The 23,633-nt window shown below is 29.7% G+C and overlaps 2 protein-coding genes across 2 annotated transcripts; both read left to right on the top strand.

Moving 5' to 3' along the window:
* The first annotated feature begins 7,022 nt into the window (after positions 1-7,022).
* On the top strand, positions 7,023-8,495 carry LOC133689258 (transcription factor MYBS3-like). Its single transcript, XM_062109060.1, has 3 exons — positions 7,023-7,485; positions 7,699-7,892; positions 8,139-8,495. Exons 1-3 carry the CDS (start codon positions 7,191-7,193, stop codon positions 8,373-8,375), a joined length of 726 nt encoding a protein of 241 aa, XP_061965044.1. The 5' UTR covers positions 7,023-7,190; the 3' UTR covers positions 8,376-8,495.
* Positions 8,496-13,311: 4,816 nt separating this feature from the next.
* LOC133688998 (abscisic acid receptor PYL2-like) lies at positions 13,312-15,719 on the top strand. Its single transcript, XM_062108692.1, has 2 exons — positions 13,312-14,068; positions 15,515-15,719. Exon 1 carries the CDS (start codon positions 13,447-13,449, stop codon positions 14,020-14,022), a length of 576 nt encoding a protein of 191 aa, XP_061964676.1. The 5' UTR covers positions 13,312-13,446; the 3' UTR covers positions 14,023-14,068; positions 15,515-15,719.
* The last annotated feature ends 7,914 nt before the right edge of the window (positions 15,720-23,633 follow it).

The raw sequence follows: 23,633 nt of genomic DNA, 5'->3' as shown, positions 1-23,633 counted from the left end.
AGAAAATCAACTGAAGGTGTTTTTAAGTGTTAGCTATTATTTTTCAAGTTTTTTTTTAAAAAATATATTAAAATAATATTTTTTTAATTTTTTTAAAAATATTTTTAACATTAGCATGATAAAAAAAATATAAAAATATCAAAAAAATTAATTTAAAATAAAAAAATTTAATTTTTTTAAAAACACTTTTAAAAAGTAAAGCTAAACAGGGCTATAAGAGAAGTATAACTTAGTCATGTTTTATTTTACATTATCATTGTATTTTTACAAATATTTGAATATTTTTTGTTTCAAATTAATTTTTTGATATTTTTAGATTGTTTTGGTGTAAGAAAATATTATTTTAATATATTTTTAAATAAAAAATATTTTAAAAAAACTAATATATAAATTTATGATAAATCTAAGAATTGCTAATAAATAAAAACGATTTAATTACTCTCCATAATCAATTCAATAATTTTTTCATGGGAATATCAAAGCCATCATCAATGTTCCACAAAACGATACCTCTGGGTCTGAACCCTGAACAATATTTTTCCAAGCCTTTTAGATTTTGTACCATTATTCTGGTTGGCACCATCATTACTCTTAACAAAAAAAAAAAAGTTTTTCTCTAAATATCGTAAATTTCTTAGGGAACTTTCTCCAATTTCTCATATTAACTGTTCCTTCTGCTCTTCATTTTATCGTGTAAAAGCTGCTTTATCATAATGTTGTTAATTAATATCTATACGACACGTTTCTATCAGAGTATTAAGTTGAATGCTGACACCCATTTCTTCATGGATCCACAATAACTCTTCCATCTTTAGATTTTCATGATGTTTAAGGTTAAAATTAAATAATTAATATAAAGTAAATTAACCAAGATAAAAACAGCTAAAGAACTTAATTAATTAAAATAAATTACTTTACAAGTGTTTATCTTTTATTTTTCTATTTCTTTAGAATAAAAAGTTAATTTGACCAAAACGTGTTATATAAAAGCATGGGTTAATAATGTTATGATGAAGTGATCGTTACATAACAATCAAGAAAGTAAGATCAACAAACCTTGGTAAAACTCAAGAAATTAAAGCATTCGAAGAAAAAAATAAATCTGATATTGCTGTGGTTATTTTTTAAAGTGTTTTTTTTTTAATATTTAAAATATATATTTTTATTTTTTAATATTATTTTTAATATTAACGCATCAAAATAAAAAAAATAATAATAAAATATTAATTTGAAAAAATAAATAAATATATATATATATATATATTTTAAATTTTAAAAAAAATATTTTCAAAATGCACAATAAACGAGGTCCCCAGTGCTCATGTCGTGACTGGCGCTCGTCTTTTTTAGTGCTTGCATCAGTACTGTCCATTAACTTTTAAATTTAATAATAATAATAATAATAACAATAACGCGTGATGTAAAATGAAAAGCATGTGCAGGGAACAGTAAAGTGAAGGCGACCATTCATGACTAACCGGAGAAATTTTCCGGTCCAAAGCTGTCTTGTATGGATAATTTAAGGAAATAATTATGACTCTGACTAAATTACTATATCTTGTAGACAATATAAATTAATTATGAAGTAAGAATCTCTTTCTCTCCCTGTTTCCGTCCATGTTTTTCACCTGTGATGACCTTTGATGATGCAATCAAACTGGCCGGCGAAATCAAAGAACCTTTCTACACCACAGGAATGGCACAGTGCTTTTCCAAAATGCAACAGTGATGTAGTTACAGAATCGCCCGCCCCATGTAATTATTCTCGAGCTCTAATGCATGATTTGGCCATCTTTCTGCGGCTGCTTCCGGTGGTTTTCGACGTAAGGGATCACACTTGACGACGGAAATCAGCTCAATCCCGCTGCAATCTCAGGCATAGCCATGGAATTTTGTTTTACATGACATGCAGCTCATGGTTTCAGGGACGCGCAAGCCAACAAATCCCAGTGGCCGATCTGTGCATGCAACGCCACGTTTCACACATCAACTTGGTCGTACAATGCCTAATTTTACGAGTGTTCTATTCTTAATCCTAACAAAATAAAGTTGCGTCACACCAATCAATTATAGGGACCTTGCTTTATGGTAAAGCTAGTTAGATAATTAGAGAGAATCTTCAATCACTGCTACTTTCTCTCGTCTTTTCTTCTTCTTCTTGTTCTTCTTTTGAATATTTAAATCGAACTACTATTTCAACCACAATTGAAATCAACGAATCATGCAAGCTCTTGGTGAACGAATTGCCTTCGTCATTGTTTACCTAATCCCTTCACTAGAAGTGTCGATCATGAGCTAGGTTCCATTATAAGCTAATTAGCTCTTTAACCCACTAACAAATGACTTAGAGTTTAGTTTATAAGAGGGCTTTCGAGTATGTATTGTGGCTAAATTAGGGGCTTCCAATCTAATATATATAGATCAAGTTAATTAATCTAAATCTTTTCTTTTTTCTTTTAAATAAAGAATAAGACAAAACTGCTACTCTTACAATAACATAGTTTTATATTCATACTGACATTATTTAATTTTATTCTTAGAACTTCAAGTTCCTTTGTCTGCTTAATACTTGATCGGTTTATCTTTTAGTCATTTATAATAATTAAAAAATCAAAAAACTCATTTCTCAACTTTTTTTTTACTATAAAAAAACCTAAAAGCATTTCAATTATAATTATAATTATAATAGTTATTATTGTTGTTGTTATCCTCATCAATAATCGAGTATTAATTAATCGCTTCGTGTACTGAATTTACGGGCTCAAGGAATGGTCTGCTGATCAAGTCTAATTTTTCAACAAAATGGCGTTGGTTAATCAACATCACACCTTTCCTTCGTCTCTACTCTCTGAAGCCATTCCCAACAATGGTGGATCCCCCGATCCCTCTCAACAACCATGTCATCGGGTACATTTCTTATTCTGTACGTCCCATAAATCAAACGTGCCGAATCTTAGAGGCATGAATATCGATGCAAATGCCTGTATTTACACCATGTTAAAAAAAAAGGGACTCTTCTAGATTCTTTAGTTTAACGATAAATGCTAAACAAATATTATTTAAGAAAATACTAAATTTTATATATGTTTAAAACTATAAGTATATAAAAACATAATTTATAACAAATATATTATCGATATAAACAAAAAAATATTAAACTTGCAATTAGTATAAAAGAAAATCATAGCATATTAATCATACAATATATATATAAGTTAAAAAAACAAAAAAAAAAGATACTTATCAAAACACTTAAAAATAATAAAACTGTTGTTGTTATCAATGATGAATTTTTTTATCTTTAAGACTTTATTACACCTCTCTCGATACAAAGAATTTACTATCAGATTTACTCGACTAAATAGCCTGGGCAATGGGGTAGGAAGGTATTTTTATTGTTTTTTCACACAGTAAAATGACTAAAATGACCTTAAAAAAAGAAAATGAACCAGCGTATAGGGATTGTTTCGACCTTTTCTTTTGAACAACACAATAAAATGATTATATTATCCTTGAATTCAAACTATCTTTATTTTTTGGTCTAGGGTTTTTTAGTCTTTGTATCATGAATTTTTTTTGGTTATTAACGAGCACGCGTGACAACATCCATGCTTTTTGAACGACGTGTGTGGTGTCTTACGATGGCCAAATGCTGACTTCCATGATGACGTTTGAATCTTCACGACGACCCCTCGAACCCCAACTGACATATGTAACCAATGAACCTCCGGTTTGATATCATTGACATTTTAGTTTTTCTTTTCTTTTCTTTTCCTCTCCCCTCGAGTTTTGCGTTGACTTTATAGATTTTTAAACCAGTCCTTCAACTTGTTCGTCTTTCATTTTTTTGTCTTTGTTACTGTTCGTTTTATTTTAAATAATTTATAAAATTGAGATTTTCTTTTAATTTTATACTCTGATTTTTTTTATTTGTAAAGTTTGGTCCTTATTCTTTATTTTGTTATTTTTTTTTGTTTTTAATCATTTTTGTAATTAAATTTGTTTTTCAATCGCGTCCATCAACATTTTATTTCTTTTATTTATCTCTCGTTAAATTTTAGTTTTGCTCTTTTATTTACCATTTTTTGTTGTTTCATATTCTTTTTTATTCAAACTTTCTTTTTCAACTTTTTCCCTTGTTAATTGAGATTTTGTTAATCGGGAATTTGGATTCAAGATAATTTTTTTTTTTAGATTTGCCTTCTATAGGATAGTTCAAGTCTTATGACTTGGATCACGGGTTTGAAAGGTTAGCCCGAGTTGATTTAAATCTTTTTCTAAGATAATTTTTTACAATTATTTTTTTCAATTTTGTACTTCAACAGGGTTATCTCGATCTCATGTGTCAGGTCGCGGGTTTTGCAAGTTAACCCAGGTTGACTTAGACCAATTTTATTTTGTTCAATTAATATGTTGTTACTGTCTATTTTATTTTATCATATTATTAAATTAATCGAGTTTATTGAATCCAATAAAATAAATGACCCAATTCTCTAACTTCTTTTATGTCTTTAAAAATATAATCATCGCTTAATTAATGGACGAACGCCGACTTTCACGATAGCATTTGAATCTTCACGATGACCCCCTGAACCTCGATTGGCATGTGTGACTAACGAACATCTGGTTTGTCATCGACAACCTTTTTGTTTTTTTCTTTCTGCTCTCATCCTTGATTTTTATATTGACCCTGTAGATTTTTAAACAAGCCCTTCAATTTATTTGTCTTTCATATTTTATCCTTGTTACTGTTTGTTTTATTTTAAATAATTCATAGAATTGAGATTTTCTTTCAACTTCATCATCCTTTGATTTTTTTATTTGTGAAGTTTGGTACTCATTCTTTTTATTGTTATTTTTTTTTGTTTTTAGTTATTTTTTCAATTGAATTTGTTTTTCAATCGCGTCCATCAACATGTTATTGCTTTTGTTAAATTTCATTTTTACTCTTTTATTTACTATTGTAGATTCTTTTTTATTCAAACTTTCTTTTTCATTTTTTCCCTTGTTGATTGGGATTTTGTTAATCGGGAATTTGGTTTCATGATTTTTTTTTAGGTTTGCCTTTTATAGGATAGTTCAAGTCCGATGACCCGGGTCACAAGTTTGAAAGGTTAGCCCGAGTTGATTTAAATTTTTTTTTAAGATCATTTTTTATAATAATTTTTTTTCAATTTTATTTTTCAATGGGGTTATCTCGATCTTATGTGTTAGATCGCGAGTTTCGCAAGTTAACCCAGGTTAACTTTGGCTAATTCACTACCAGAAAATCTATATATACAAACGAAAATATTGAGGGAATATTTCAGTTGGTAAATTTTCGAGGGATTTTACCGACGCAAATATTCCCTCGGTATATACCGAGGGAATTACAGTGTTAAAAAAAATTAAAACAAAGCAAAAAAATGATGATGTGTCATTTTTACCAACGAAATTACCGACAGAATAAATTCCGTTGGTAAAATCCGTCGGTAAATTCATAGGTAAACTGTGAACACTGTTCATCATGTCAATTACAAAGGAAATCACCGACAGAATTTTTCGTTGGTATTTTCTAGAGAGCTCTAGAACTGTTCACTTTCCAATTGCACTGTTAATTGTTGTTCTTTACGGACAAAATCACCGACGGATTGAAAAGTTGTCGGTGTTATTTGGAGGTTTTCTGAAAAAATTAAATAAAATTAAAATTTTCATTTAAATATTACAGACGAAATCACCGACATATTGAAAAATCATTGGTAATTGTTGGCGGTTTCTGAAAACTTTTTACGAAATTGAAAATTTAAATTAAATATTACCGATGGAATAATTAAAAAATATTAATATTTAATTATCGTCGGTAAATCCGTCGCTAACACGCCCCAATAAAAAGCCTGAATCCCCTTATTTCACATTTCACAAGAGACAAACTCATTTCCTCTTCTTCTTCTTCTTCACTATATGTAAAAAACATCAATATATATTTCTTTCTCTTCTTTTCTCTTCTCATCTTCTTCTCTTTTCCTCAATACTAGGGTATGTCTTCTTCTTCTTTCTTCTTTTATCCTCTTAGTTTTTTTTTAATTAATATGCTTTACAGAATTTTTTCTCTCTCCTTAGCTTCACTTGCAACTACATTAAGGTAAGATTTTTTCTTTTTCTTCTTTTTTTGATGATTTTTTCCACTATTTTTTTTTTATTTTTTTTAATTGTTTTTGTTCTTAATAATTGTATAAATGTTGTTGTGAGATTTTTTTTTCATATGAGATCAATTTTTAGTTGATTTATTTATAGGATTTTTAAATTTTTAGCAATTGCAACTTCATTTTTTTCATATGAATTTTTTTAGTTGAATTTATTTTTTCATTTTATTTATTTGTTGCAAATTTGTTTGAGTTGATTTTCTTATTCTTTTTTTCAAGAATTTTGAGTATATATTATACAGTGTTGATTTATGTTAATTTAATTATTTTATAAAATAATTTTTTTTTAAAATGTTTTTAAATAATTACCGATAGAATTACCGATAGAATTCCTGTCGGTATATCCCTCGGTAAATCCATTGATAATAAAAAAATATTATTACCGAGGAATATACCGACGAAATGAAGCAGGTAATTTTATTTTTTTATTACCAACGAATTTACCGACGGACAAAAAATTACCAATGAAAGATTCACCGACGGAGCATTTTTGTCGGTGATTTCGTTAGTAAATTAATTACCGACGGAATATGTGTCTTACGCCAATGGAAAAATTCCGTCGGTAAAACTGTTAAATCTTGTAGTGTTTTATTTTATTGAATTAATTTATTGTTACTTATAATTTTTTATTATATTATTAAATTTATTGAATTTATTGAAACTAATAAAATAAGTAACCCAATTCATTAAAAATATTATCATCGTTTAAATAATTTTTTTTTTCCATTTAAAAAAACTCAATTCAGCTCCCACAAACCATTATAGTGTTCCCAGTCCATGGGTTAGTGACGTGACAAGGAAACGTCAGCATGTATGGTATAAATCGCAGGACGCTTGTGAGGGAGAGAACGCGCAAAAGCTTGGGTGGAAAATATAAAGAAAAGAAACCATAAGCCCCTCTCGTCATTTAAATCACAAACCGTGGAGCAGTAAGAAGTCATAAGTAGTCTCTATCCATCCCTGAGTGTCTGTCTCGTGTGGATTTGGCAGTTCGCTGGTTTGATCATTATGGGCAGGAAATGCTCACATTGTGGGAACGTAGGGCATAACTCAAGGACTTGCACAGCTACTCAAAAAGAAAGTTTAAGGCTCTTTGGCGTGCAGCTGGACATACCAGCTTCGTCATCTTCTCCTGCTATGAAGAAGAGTTTTAGTGTGGGTAGCTTGCCATCTTCATCAACCACGCCTTCTTCTTCTACGTCATCCAATTCACCGCAGGTTAACACAGGCGACGAATTTTATCTCCTCTCCAATGGATATCTCTCTGATGGCCAAGTAGGGCGTACTCCAGAAAGGAAGAAGAGTGAGTTCAACTAGTTTTTGTGCTGCTTAATTTGCCACTCACCCTCACACATGTAGCTAGTTTCATCATCTTTTCTGCACACAAATTGAATTAATCATCTATGGAGATATGATGGTCATTACAAATCGATCATTCGCAGCTGTGTTTCACAAATTTCTTGGTTCAATTTATGTGACGTGTCTTGATGGGGTTTGGCTTTTCATGCATGGTTAGGTGTGCCGTGGACCGAAGAGGAGCACCGGATCTTTCTACTAGGCCTCGAGAAGCTCGGCAAGGGTGACTGGAGGGGTATCTCAAGAAACTTTGTGACCACAAGAACTCCGACCCAAGTAGCCAGTCACGCACAGAAATATTTTCTTAGGCAAAACAGTCTCACTAAAAGAAAACGACGCCCTAGTCTCTTCGACGTAATTATCACCATTATTTCTATATATATGCTTAATTTAGGCTGTGTTTGTTTTGCAGTTTGATTTAAGTCATTTTTTGGTTTTTAATTAAAAAAAAATCACAAATAAATACGCCTTTTCAACTTTTTACTTGAATAAAAAAATCATTACAAATTTAAGTCAAGATTTTACTTCCATTAAAAGTTGAAATTCCTAGCTTTAACTTGTAAATCTTACCAAACATAATTCAAAATTATATCTTGACAGGTTGGGAATGGTACTAGCTCAATCCAACCGGTCACTGCTAGCATTCCTGAGGTCATAATTGAAGGCAACAATATCTTTGGAGGGTTACCATTGATGAGCACAGTAGCTTCTCCAATTTGCACTAGTTTTTCTGAGTTGGGTTTAGGTGATCATCATTCTGTATTGCTTCCATGTTCAAGTCCTGATGAACATGTCAGCTCCAAAACTTCCAGCACTCCTGGTCCCAGCAAAGCCTAGCTAACACTCACTGCCAGCCGCGCGCACCTCCATTCTAGTCTCCCCTTCTCTTTAATTAGCGTTGTCCTCTTTGATACCCAAATTTATTTATTTAACTGCCAAATCGCCATGAAAATAGTACTGGGTAGTCTTTATTTTTGCTTTTCTATTTTCTTTAATTTTAAATCGTGGCTAGATAACTTTAGAATGTCATGGGGGCTTCCTGATGAGAGGAGAAACTCAAGCCTTGTCATGGTTTAAGATTCTAATTAAAAAATCAAAAGACTCTTCAACCTAGAGCTAGCCCTTTAGGCTCAGCATTTTGGGTCAAGGTTGATGATGACATATCATGGCATTGCTCCTGGTAGGTCCATGAAAAAGTGACTAATTATTAAAAAAAATTCTTTCACACGGATATGGAAGGAACATGATTAAGAAATTAATAAAAGTTTTAATAGGGCTTTCTGTGAACCATCAGAAATTAAAAATATTATAAGTATGCATCATGGTTGTAAGAAATAAAAACAAATATTCATCATTTTTATGCCAGTCAAAACCTCTTAATTAATTCTCATATATACTGTTTGAAATGATCTAAAACCACTTGCAAAATTAATTACATTTGATCCATTTTAATTATATGTTATTTATAAATCTCGTTACTTTATATTAATTTATTAGAACTTGATTCAATGGACAATAATATATTCTTCTTTTTAAAATAGTCTTGTAATTTAACTGCATGCATGTTACACTCTCTATATATATATATATATTCTAAAATATGTATTAATTTAATAATATTGTATATGATAAATATTTATTTAATTATGTACGTAATTAATTGTTATATATAACGGATATAACAAAAATAAATATTTTTAAATAAATAGAAATTATTTTATGTACTGTAATATTAACTTCGAGTGGATATCAAGTAATTTGTACTAATTAAAAATGTAGAAGGGCCTACCATACCGGTATTTACAACTTTGGGATGCAGGCATATTCTTGAGAATCAAGCAACTAGCACGATATTCTTTATAAAGTTAATGCACAGTGCGATCTTGATTCTACTACATTTATTTTTATGCAGCTGACGTTTCCTTAGCTCTACTGCTTCCCCAATCTCTTTCCAATTTATTGCATTATTGCACCTCTTCTTGGTGGTGAGTCTAGAGGGGAATCATTTTCGGTTTCCTTTTTAATAACAAACAAAATTTATTTTTTAAAATTTAAATCGATACAATTTAAATAGATTAATTTCAATTCGGTCCAATCCGGTTTATATTATTAAAAAACCAGAAAAAAAACCAAAATATACTTTATCAAGTCAATTGAAAGATCCCACCCGCACAAGTGGTGGGTATTCGGTTCCTAGGGCAATGGCATTCTATTTATTTTGTTTTAATTTAGTAATATAAAAAATAAAATAAAGATTATAAAAAATTATTATTTTAATACTTCTTTAATTAAAAAAATATGATGCATTACCAAATACATAACAAAAACATTAACCTGAAGAGCAATGGAGTTCCTGCTCATGTTGATGATCTATACAGATCCCATCATAAATAAAATAAAATCAAATAAAATCTCCACCACCAGAATTACTTTTGGTAGAGCATAAAATGGGAATTGCCTTTGTTCCGCTACTCTCTTGTTTCGTTACATCTCTATTCTCTCGTACCAAAAAATAAAATAAAAAAGGAGAGAAAAAAAAACCTCACACGTCGGGGTACGAAACGACTACCCGCTCTATCTAGCTTAATAAATAATAATTAAAAAATACTAACGGGTAAATGATTGAATTAATGGGCCGGGCACCCGGCTCATCTCCGTTCCTGCTTGAATGTACAGTACCTTTATTAGTAGAAGTTGCACTCTTTAGCCGGGCCAGAAAATCTGGCCCGTTACCTCGTTTTGCAGACTCTTAGATGCCTATCAGCCTTAGAGTCTTGTTTATATAAGCCCAATTCCATAGGCCCACCATTCATAAGAGTTGCACTCATTCAGCAGTTAATTACCAGCCAACACCAAACACGAATACATTTTTTTTTGAACATCAAAACACATATTTGAACAAAATACTTCTCATGTTATGGCATAAAGGCTTATGGAGCCGATTAACAACGCGGTGTAAATTGTATTTTTTTTTTAATTTTTAGATTAATTTAATATGCTAAATTAAAAATAATTTTTTAAAATAAAAATAATTATTTTAATATATTTCTAATTAAAAAAATAAAACTACTATTACAATCCTAAATAATCTCTTAACTGATCATGAGCTCGCCAGATAGACGCCATGATCGAACCGTGCACCTCTTTCATCTTTCCCCAACTTTTTTTTTATTTTGTTCTTGTGTGTGATTAAACCATTGACTTAGCACACGACCATGTATCAAGTGATTCCCAGGTACTCAACAAAAGAGCTAAAGAAGAGGGGAAAGATTTCATCCAGCTAGGTGAGTGTCTTGTTTCTCCTTTGCCAGCCCTAAAGACAACACATCTATCCATGTGGGAGTAGAAAGGAGACAAGGCAAGGACTAAAGGGAGTAATAACTCCAAGACTCGTGTCTCCTTTTTTCTAAAGTAGCTATGCAAAAGGTCAAGGGTTCCTCCAATTGGTGTATTGGAGGAGATAAGAGAGGACAAAGGAATCCAGTCCAATAAGGGGCTCCTTGCCGATCTCCCTGCTCGGCGGCTACCCAAATCACTGAAACGGCCTTGCCATTTTGGTGATCTTCCTCCTCTCCACGTTTGATCAGATGAGAGACATGAAGAAAATGAGTGGATATTAATTTCATTTTGAAGTTTAAGATTCAATTATATATGTATGATTAATGTTTTTTATTGCCTTTCAACTATCATAAAATCAACTTGCTCTTTTTCATGAATCAACTATTTCAAGTTGGGGCCATTTTTAATTTCAATGATTTGGTTGCAATTAATTAATAGAATATTTTTCATATAAATCAGACTGATCCCATAAGGAATTGGCTGGATCGCCTCACATTTATGGTTGACTTATGTATAAATTATGGAACCCTCGGTCAGTATCTTTGCTCTGAAGTACAGTCTCCAAACAATGCACCTAATTCATGATCTCATTCACCGACTAAAAAAGAAAAGAAAAGGGGAAGTGCACCTGATTTGAATTCAAAGTCCTCTCTGCAAAATGCAGCATACAGCCATGCATGCAGAGCTGTGCTTACCTGTTTCCAGTCTTGCTCCTGATAAACATGACCATGTCTCTCCCTTGGTCACTGAACTCATACAACTTTTCCAAGAAAATCAAAGAAAAGGAAACCAATGAAGGGAAAATTCATTTTGTTCTTAATTTATGGTACTGCTACACGACAAAAGTCATGTGAGTTGTTATTCATTTCATCTTCTTGTCCAGGGGAAATAAAGACCAGAGATTACACGCCTGCATTGGCTGCATATATAAGTGGATCGATGTCAGCCAGGTAGCTTTGATGGTAAGTTGTCTGGTAAACCTCAAAATTGAAGGACGTCTAAGTGCTTTGCTATGCAGCTTAAGAGCCAATGGACTTCTCAGTTAACCTAAGAAAAAAATATATTACATCAGTAAATTAATGTACGTAGAAAATTATTATAATTATGGTAAAATAGGGATATATATATATATATATATATATATATATATATATATTGAACTATCTAATATTATAACAATATTTTGATGCTCTTGTTCAATTCTCGATGTGTAACTAATGTGTGATGCTTTGTGAAGAATTAATACGGTATTTATAATTGATTAATAATTAGCTAATTTAGTTTGTGAAGTAGTGCTCAATGTAATTCAAAGTGATAATATTCTAATCAAATTCAATTATACTTAAGATAAAATATTTATATTCAATTATCGAAGATTGAGTATTTTTTAATCATCTTATATATAAATCAATTTTTTCTTCAACCGATATTAAAGACAAGTTTTTTTAAAAAAAAATCTGTTTAATATTAAAGATAATTTTTATTTACGCAATTAATGTGGGGAAATACATGGCACAGAATTTGGGAAATAAATCTGTGAAGTGGTAATTCAAGAAATTGATAATAATAATAATAAATGTGAGTTAGGGGGAATCCTGCAAAGTAGAGTTATGGATCACGCGGGGGTTTGTTAGACTTCCCACATGATCCTCGAATCTCCAGCTGCCTTTTCAACGATGGCGACCACCCTTCATTTACCACTCCCTGTCTCTTTTCTCCCTCTTTTACTCTTCTCTCCTTCTCCTTTTCTTCCATTTTCATTTCTCTTCATTCTTCGGATCCCAAACATACCACCAACAATTAAGTCACAATTGCTAATAATGTATTAATCAACCAAAAAACACTTGGGTTCTCGGCTTGAGGGTTGATATATGATTAATTAAGCAGAATCCGAGTGATTATGGGTTTTTAGTCGAGGAAGGGTTGGTCAAAGTTTGATTCTCTCGGCGTATCAAACAAAGGAATAAAGAAAACTAAAATGGCTGAAATAGGGTAGGCCGCAGAATCATGCAATTAGTTCCAAATAGCATACGTCATTTTAGTGATTAGTAATAATAAAACATCGACAAACACCTTTGCAAAGCACCATCTTGCTTCTTATTTAATTAGCACCTTGTTAAATGTTAGAAAGATCTACCTTTATGCTCGAGCATTCCCTAAAGATAAGCACAATCGAGCAGGTAAATCGATACAATCAACAATTTTATTATGCTAAACACAGACACTTTCCTCTTATAGTTATGTTCGGGCCACCCCTTAATTCTCTCATCCTGGAAGTAATCACATTTTTAATGTTTGGACAAAAGCATGGCCCTGACAAGTTTATTGAGCCAAGGACACTTCTGTCAGAAAAACAAAAGAAATTAAGCCCAGCTCTTTAATATATATATATATATATATATATATATATATATATATATCCCCAGCCGTCCATGTATCGATCAGTTTACATTATTTGCTGTCTCTTTGCCTCTCTTCCTCCTCCTCCTCCTCCATCTATCTTCATTTCTTCTTCTTGCATGCTAAATTTCTTGTTCAAACAGAAGGCTAACTAGCCGCTCTTTCCAGCATGGATGCTAATCACGCCCCACCAGTACCACAAGGCTTAACCCAAGAAGAATATGTGGAGCTGAAGCCCTTGATTGACACATACCACAAATTTGGGGCAGCAGTACCCAACACATGCACGTCCCTCATAACCCAACGTATTGATGCGCCAGCTCATGTTGTGTGGCCCTTTGTTCGTAGGTTTGATAACCCACAAAAATACAAGCACTTCATCAAGAGCTGCAAAATGAGTGCTGGTGACGGTGGTGTAGGCAGCATAAGAGAGGTCACAGTTGTTTCTGGGATACCAGCTTCCACAAGCACTGAAAGGCTAGAGATTTTGGATGATGAGAATCATATTTTAAGCTTTAGGGTTGTTGGGGGCGAGCATCGGCTAAACAATTATAAGTCTGTTACATCAGTTAACGAGTTTAACAAGGAAGACAAGGTCTACACTATTGTTTTGGAGTCATATATTGTGGACATACCAGACGGCAATACAGTTGAAGATACAAAGATGTTTGTGGACACTGTTGTGAAGTTGAATCTTCAAAAGCTAGCAGTGGTTACCAATACAGCTCTGCATGGACACGAGTGATTCTAATGAACCAGATTAATCATTTCCTTTGATGATGATTATCATGGTAAGATTCCCCTATTTGAAATCTTAGTGGTCAGTTAAGGATTTTGCAAGTTGGGTTTTCTTTCCCTTTCCCCCTTTCTCTGCTCTCTTCTCTTATTGGTATTAATTGGTTTGTATATTTTAGTTTTATATATCAGGCAAGTTCAGCTATATTGTTATGGACTTCTGTTTTAAAAAATGTTATCATTTTCTATTCAATAAGTTAACCAAAGCCCGCAACAAATGATGAAAGCACTCCTCTCTTTTTTCTTCTCTCTTACAAAATTTCCTTTTGTCAACTAACTAAAGCAATCTAGCTAGTGTTGAGTAATCAATGGCAGAAAGTAGAGTGCAAATCAAATAGAATTTTAGTTACATATGCACACTTTTTTTCATGAAGTGGCAACGCAAATAGTACTCCCAATTAGAAACATAATTTTCCCTCCATGTTTTCCAAGGACTATCATATCAATTTGGTACTCATACACAACCAAAATATTGCATCATGCTAATGCTAATAGAATATTTCATCGTTATTTAAACATGAATTTTGTTAGAAAAAAAAAATTATCAATAGAATCACAAACGCCAAATGATTATAGAAAAATATGTTATCAATTATTTCTATTCTATTAGTAATATAATTATCAATTGATTTACAGACAGCAAAAACACACTAAAATTTTGAACATCGTTCCATTGATAATTTTATTAGTAAATATGACTTATTATAAACAAAGCAGACCGTTGATAAATCCATCGGTTATTGAATACTAATCCATCATACGCAACTTTTCAAATGAGATTCAATACTTCAACGAACGATCATTCATTACTTATATGAAATTTATATAGAATATTAATGAAAATATATATTAATTAATAATATGAACTAAATAAATTATCATTACTCAACTAATTAGCTATTATTGATTTATCTCAAATTTATTTAATATATTTTAATAATACCCTTAAATCATTATCAATTTTCTCTAAAAATACAAATTTCTCCAAATTTACTGAAATTTTCAGCTTAACAATAAAATTGATAAAATATGAAACGTGCCCACTAAATAAGCCATTATTTATTCATTATAAAATACATAAGTTATAAAATTAAACTCAATTTCATCAAATGACAAATAAATATAATCTTTCAAAATCTCAACCAGACTTTAACATGTATAAATGTATAATATCCATATAAAAAAAGCTATAAATCAAGTAAATACACAAACAAAATACATATACTATACAAATAACACTATAATTTACTGATAATATTGTTTATGTCGGTACATTTTTATTTTTATTTGATAATTTTCTAGTGATATCTTATACAGATATAATGTGGATATGTACAGAGTGACATCTCTCATCTCCAACAATATATGCTAATTATAATAAATTTCTTGCTAATTAGTTTTCGTGTACTCTAATACAAAAGCAAGGGTGAACTTGTTTACAGGAGAAACGGCTGCCATATTTGTGCCTTTGTCAATGATGTACGAGACTGAAGTTTACTTGCAAATAAGTGAGGGCAAAAAATATTTCTACGTACTACATGGATTTGTTTCACATGAGACTCCATGATCATATCATATGATTGAAAGCGTTTGGGAAAGGGAGAGAGCGTATTAATTTCTGTTTGTAGGTTTACAGGTGAGGAGATTGGGTGAATACATATATATATATATATATATATATATATATATATATATATATATATATATATAGCTTTTCGTGTGGCTTCAGTGTCAACCCTGAATCCACCGGCAGGGACAAATTAAAGATAAAAAGTTTTAATATAGACACTTGTGATCATGAGTAACATTGGAGGACATGTGACCTCGTACGTAGCCCCATCCATATTTATCTTTAATCAGTGCATCAATCCATCGTCGTGGGAAAGTAGCAAGCAAAATCTGATCTTGTTTGCCTTCAACTGCATTAATTAAAACAAGCTTTAGCTTTTCTCCGTGTTAATTAATTATCACCCAACTTGTTTGCAAGACTTGAATGTATATTTAATTAAAAAAATGCCTTACTGTACATTTTCCTTCCTTACTTTTTGATAAGCTTTTTTTGTTTCTTCACAAAATAAAGAAGACTACTTGAATGCATTGTTTGTGATTTTTTTTGTTTAACATGGGTGTCTGGCTCAGCTTACGCGCACCTCGATTAATCCCACGGGTCCTGAAGTTAATGACCATGTAAGCTTCAAGTGGTCATCATATAAACAACTATAAGGTTCGAACCTAAAACTATAAAGGAAGCAAACCTCTTAATTTTAAACTTTTACTATTGAAGTACTACTATCTAGATGGTTGCACTTGTCTTGTAGAGAAAGAATGAATTTCAACTTTTTACCATTAATAATATTAATATACTAATAAATTAATTAATGGCTCTCCTTTAATATAATTTTCATCTAATGGAACTTATAAAACGTAAAATATCATTATATCAATATAAAACTACTAGTTAACTCTTGGTGTCAAATTTTTTAAATTTACTGATGACAAAATTCTTGGAGAGTTGCAAAATTAAAGCAAATCTCCTTTGAGAATTACCAATTAATATCAAGTCAATGAAAGTCTTGCTAACCCGATCACAGAGCAAACGAACATGCCACCCAAAGGAAGGGGAATTCCAAGAGTAGAGTCTCCCTTTCGGAGAATCTGATGAGAGGGTAAAAAGAAGCATCCATTGACAAGTAGGAGTCCGTCTTACGAGATATTTGGAAATGTATATGACATGAAAAATCTTTAAAATATTGTTTTTTAAGTGTTTTTTTTTATGATTTTGATATGCTAATATAAAAAAATATAAAAAATATTTATTTTGATGTATTTTTAAATAAAAAACTATTTTACAAAGCACATTATATTATAATCTCAAGCATACATTTACCGTCTTTCCCAATTATTTTTTCATTGCTTTGCCTGACCTAAAAATAATTAATTTTTATTTTTATTTTCATTAGTTGACATACACACACAATTATGATAATTGGCTTACTTTTTTTTCTCTAGTTATTATCATTAATACTAGACTATTGGCTCATATTCTGCTGTAAGTCATTTTTTTTTAATATTCGAGTATTGCTAATATTTTTCTAGTAAAAAAAATAAATCATGTGAAAATTAATTCAATGTGACCTGATTGAATTAATTAGTTTAAAGACAACTTAGATGATCGGTAAAAATATAGTTTGATTCATAAAAATTCAAGACAATATCTTTTTTAAAAAAATAAAATTGAAATGGCAACATATTTAATAGATTTGGACCAACCCGGACTAACTTGTCAAATCTTCAACCTGGATCATAAGACCATAATAACCTTATATAAAACAAATAAAAACAAATTACGAAACTTAATTTCTAATCAACCTAGTGTTGAAGAATAAAATTAAAAAACAAAAAAAAACAAAAAAATTAGCTTGAGTTAATTTATCAAACTTGTGACTCGGTTATAAGATTAAGATAACTTCAAACAAAGTAAACAAAAAAATAACTTGAGTCAACCCGAGTTAATCTAGCAAACTTGCGACCAAGATTATGAGACTATGATAACCCCATAAAAAGTAAATCAAAACAAATTATGAAACTTAATTTTCAATAAACTTATTGTAAAATGTTGAAAGTTCAAAAAACTCAATCTAAAAATAGAACACGATAAAATGACTTGAGTATACTCAGATTAATTCGCAAAACATGTGACTCGAGTTATAAGACCGAGATAACCTCATGGAAGCAAACCAAAATAAATCATGAAGCCTCATTCATTACCAACTACATGCTAAAGGATAAAATTAAAAAATTATTAAGAAAAGATAAAAAAAACTCGAGTCAACTAGGTTAACCACTCAAACCTACGAACCGAGTCATGAGACCAAGATAACTTCATAGAAAGCAAACCACAATAAATCATGAAGTCTAATTCTCAATTAATCTAATATTGAAGGATAACATTAGAAAAATAAATATAGATTCAAGGAAAAAAATCAAAGAAAAAAAGAAAAACATTATTAAAATAAATATTGTTTAATGAGGTGGTGCCCAACAAAAGCACCATCTCTTCTAATTTACACTACTAGATTGGTGCTCACGTTACATTGTGGGTCTGCGTTCCTTTTCCTTGAATAACTTTTAGATGTTGCAAGTGCATTTTAAAAAACAAAGAGAAACCCAATAACTCGAGTTATCACCCTGACCAACCAAATAAGTTGGCTTTATTTGAATCACATGGGAAAGAAAAGAGGCAATGATAATAAACAGGAAATATATATATATATATATATATATATATATGATAACATGGGGAAAAAACTTTTTTCCAAGAGCAAAGAGATGATGTCGTTAATTTTTATCCGACTAAACATGAAAGGGTGAAATAGGGTAAAAAAAGATTTTAAAAAAAATGGTGCGTGCCATCCAATCCAGTATAGTAAACATATAATATGGATATTAAAGGGAGAGTTATTCCAGATTAACCTAACAAACCCGCCTTCTATGTCATGAGATCGGGATAATTTGATAGAAAAAGAAATTGAAGAAAACCATAAAGCCATATTTTTACATTAAAAAAAAACAAAGTCAAACAACGATATCGAAAAAGAAAATAAGACCAAAAAAAGTCAACCCTTTTACTTTTCAAACTCATGGTCGGGGTCATCAGACCGGAAGCACTATACATGAAAAGATCAAAAGGCATAGTCTTTAGGAAACGAAACATTAAAGGATAAAATTGAAAAAAAAATGTAAAAAAAATCCAAAATAAAAAAATATCAATTAAAAGAACGAGGGTTAAAATCAAAATAAAAAATAAATTAGAGGGCAACATCAAATTTTCACTTTGAGAGTTAAATTGAAAAGAACAAAAACATTAACAGAAGGAGAAAAAAATCAAAAGAATAATAACCTAAATGAAAGAAAAAAAACAAACACTATTAACTTGGATTGAAGAATGGAATTAAAAATAATAAGACTTTTATAAAAAGGTTAAGGGAAAAAATAAAAAATTATAAGAATAAAAATCAAATTGAAAACACCAATACATGATAAGAAATTAAATATATAGAGTTTTTCAATGTATTTTTAACATGAAAAAAAATCATATATGTAAATAAAAAAAACTTATGCATGGAGCTAATTAAATAAATCACAAACCATTGTGCAAATAAATAAAAAACAAAGTCGTTAACAATAAATAAAAATATAATTGGGAAAATTAAGATACAAATATCGATCACGATATTTAATATCGCAACACAGGTTATTAACTGGTTGTGTTTAATAAATTTGTTTATTAAAATCAGTTTGTAATAGAAATCGATATACACATAAAACTTATTAAATTAAATAAAAGGAAAAATATACTATATAAGGGTTAACATATTAAAAATATTATCAAATAAAAAAGTATTTAATATAAAAAAATACTAATGAATTATACTAATCTATTAAAAAATTACAAACACTTAATATAATTAAGAAATAATTGATTTTTTAAAAAGTCTAAATAAGTCAAACAAATCATAAAGAAGATGTATTAATTAAAACTTAAATTTAAAAATTTATTTTAAAAAAATACATATAGAAAAGGTATTAATAAAAAAACAAATTTGGTTTTTTTAAAAAAGAATAAGGCCAAGCATCTGGTTCACTAAGAAAAGGCTCGTGCATGGGTCTGCAAGTCCATAACATCCGCCCCAATTGTATGGAAAAACAATAGACAATGCATCGTCTAAAAGTCCCTAAAATCCGACCACTGTGATGGCTGGAAAAACAGGGTTGATATGTTTTTCACCCAAAAACTCATTTCCAACTCAGTTTTTACCCAAAACACCCTAGATACCTTGTTATATCAATCCTTGGCTTCTAAAATGCAAAAAACCAACCCAAAACCCAAAATCAACCTGAAACATATAAACAAAATCTCTTTGAGCTTAAATCTATTTTTTTTAGGCATTTTAAAGGTAAAAAACACATAATATTAACTTCCCTCATTATATTGAACAACTTGATATAAGAATCAACTGTTTTAGTGACCAAAATCGTCGTCAATGATAACTTTCTCTCTATACATTGAAATCTGACAACCCCCTCTCTTCTCCACCAAAAAAGGACTAAAAAGAAGGAAAATAAAGTTTGGTATCAAAATTAAATTTTTAAAAATTAGAGATATTGATCACCTAATAGCTAAAAAAAATAAGGGATTAAAATAAACTCTACGAACAAATTTCAAAGTCACCACCTATTTTACTTGTTTTTTTCACTTCAGTCCTCTTTTTTTCAATTACACCCTCCCTAAAATAAGGCAATTAGATTCTAATTTAGGTTTAGAAGGGCTTAATTATGAAAAATAAAAGTTGAAAAATCAAATTGAATTTTTTTAAAAAACTCACTATTGAAATCCACAGTGAAAATGAGTCTGTATGAAAAGTAATGAATAGGAATACCCTTTTTTCTTATAATTTATACTAGATTATTGTCCAAGCTACACTGTGAGTCAAATTAATTTTTTAACATTATAAAAATGTCTAAGTGTTATTAACGTGTTTTCTAGTAGAAACAAAATAAATTGTGTGGGGGTTGACTTGATGTAACCCAGTCAACTTGACGAGTCTAACGACAACTTGGAAAACTATTAAAAATATAATTTGACTAAAAATATCCAAGGCGACATATTTTTGAAAAACATATTGAAATGAAAACATACTGGATCAACCCAGGTTAACCTATCAAATCCACAATCTGGATCATGAGACCTGGATAACCCTATAGAAAGCAAGTCAAAGTCTGTCAATCCAATGTTAAATGATGAAAATGAACAAAAAAACTCAATTAAAAAAGAGATAAAAAAACAAACAACTCGAGTCAACTCATATTAACCTGTCAAAACTACATCCTGAGTCATGTGACTGAGATAATTTCATAGAAAAAAATAAAAAAAAATATGAAGCTCAATTCCTAATTAATTCAATGTTAAAGAATGAAATTAAAAAAAAATCAATTAAAAAAATAAGAAAAACTCGAGTCAACCCGAGTTAACTAACCAAACTTGTGATCCAAGTAATGAAAGTCATATAACCTCAAAAAAAAAAAAAGCCTAATTCTAAATCAACAAAATATTGAAGGATATAATTGAGAAAACAAAAAAAGAATAAAAAAACTCGAGTTGACATGTGACTCGGGATAAGCAATCTCAATTATAAAAGATGAAAAAAAAAACTTGAGTCAACTCAGATTAACTCCTCAAGCATGTGATTCCGGTAATGTAACCGGAATAACTTTATAGAAAGCAAAATGAAGAAAAAAAATATGAAGTATAATTCCAAATCAACCAAATATTGAAAAATATAAATTGAAAAATAAGAAAATATTTTGACTTGGGTTAACCTGTTGAACTCGTGATCCGGATCATGAGATCGAGATAACCTCATAAAAAATAAACAAAAAAATAACTTGAATCAACTCGGGTTAACTTGTCAAACTCGCAACCAAGGTCATAAGATTGTGATAACCTCATTAAAAAAATAAATCAAAATAAATTATGAAGCTTAATTTTCAATAAACTCATTGTTTAAGGTTGAAATTGAAAAAAAAATCATTATGAAAACATGACACAATAAAATGACCACAGTCTACACGGGTCAACCTACAAAACACGTGACCCGAGTCATAAGACCAAGATAACCTCGTATAAAGCAAACCAAAATAAATTATGAGGCTTAATTCATAACCAATCCAGTGTTGAATGATGAAATTAAAAAAAATATATCATTTAAAAAAATACAAAAAAAAACTCAAGTCAATTAGGTTAAACCACGACTTGACTCATGAAACTGGGATAAACTCATAAAAAACAAATCAAAAGTAAATTAAGTCATAAGACCAGGATAATCTCATAAAAACCAAACAAAAAAATCATGAAATTTAATTCATAATCAACCCAATGTTGAAGAATGAAATTAAAAAAATACAAAAAAAAAATTGATATTATAATAGGACATTGTCTCGCCAGTAAAATCATGTACTCTTTTATTTTTTTCATCTTTTCTCTCTCCCTCCCTCGAGATTCATGTTAACAATGCAGAATTTCATAATTGCCCCTTATTTATTGAGATTTCACCTTCAGTCTTTATTTTTTTATTTCTAATTTTGTTATTGGACATTTAGTAAATTTTGATTTCTTTTTAATTTTATCATTTAATCCTAACTTGTGATATGTTATTTTTTTTTTCAACTTGGTTCTTATTCTTGTGATTGATTTTTCTTTTCAATTTCACCCCTCAATGAAAAAACATTATTGTCCTCTAGTTTATTTATTTTTTTAATTTTGATCCTTATTTTTTGTTAAATTGATTTTTCTTTTTAATTTTACTCTTCAATAAAAAATTTATAATTGTCATATAGCTTGTTTTTTTATTTTAGTTTTGATCCTTATTCTTTTAATTTTTATTTTGTTAAATTGATTATTTTTTAATTCCACCTTTCAATGAAAAAATTTTAGTTGTCCTCTAATTTTTTACTTTATTTTCATGTTGATACTTATTCTTTTAATTTCTATTTTGTTTTGGATCATTTTGCATAGTTTTATTTTTTTTCAATTCCATCCTTCAAAATTTGATTCGTTCAATTTCATCCTTCAATAAAAAAAATTACTTGTCCTCTAATCTATTTTTTATTTCAACACTGATGCTTATTTTTTAATTGCTATTTTTATATATTTTTTTATATAGTTTTTTTTCTTCTAATTCTATCATTCAACATTTGATTGGATGAGGATTGAATTTCATGATTTTTCCCGATGAGGTGCTTCCGGTCTAATGACCTGCTTTTTAAGTTTGAAAAATTAATACGAGTTGACATCTTTTGTTTTTACTTAAGTAATTAAAATAATTATTTTCTAGTGAAAATTATCTAAATTGTTATTTAAGGTATATAACACAATATTTACATATGTATCGCTAAATAATTATATTGCTAGGCTAGATTAAATTTATTCAATTAATAGAGATTTTTTATTCACTTTATTTTTCAATTTCTTCACTTAATATTTGATTGATTAAGAATTAAGTTTCATAATTTATTTTGGCATGTTTTTTATAGATTATCGCAATCTCAAATAAACATTCTAGTATTAAACTATTACTCGATTTTATGAACATCTATTTTTATTATCATATGGTTAAATAATAAATAATTAAAAAAATAATTAAAAACTCAATGGAGTCCATGATCTAAATTAAGTATCTAATTGGTAAATCTGAGACAATTAAATATGTCACTGTCTTGATATTTAAAAAAAACGAGTAAGTTTTGATTTCTTTTATAAAACTTTCTTACTACTAAAAAACACCTTAACAACTTTTGTATATATTTTTTTAATTTATGTCTAGCGATATCATTGATAAAACTTCTCTTATGCATTAGTACAGTCTATCTACACAATAAATAGTAAATTACTATGGCAGGATTTGAGAACTACCAATTAAATTATTTAATAATAAATAAGAAAAAAAACCATCAACCCGCCAATACATGTATAATAATGAAACAATCATCTAGTAGGTGGCC

The sequence above is a fragment of the Populus nigra genome, chromosome 3 (assembly GCF_951802175.1).
Source record: "Populus nigra chromosome 3, ddPopNigr1.1, whole genome shotgun sequence".
Taxonomy (NCBI): domain Eukaryota; kingdom Viridiplantae; phylum Streptophyta; class Magnoliopsida; order Malpighiales; family Salicaceae; genus Populus; species Populus nigra.
This window is presented reverse-complemented; position numbering and strand designations above follow the sequence as displayed.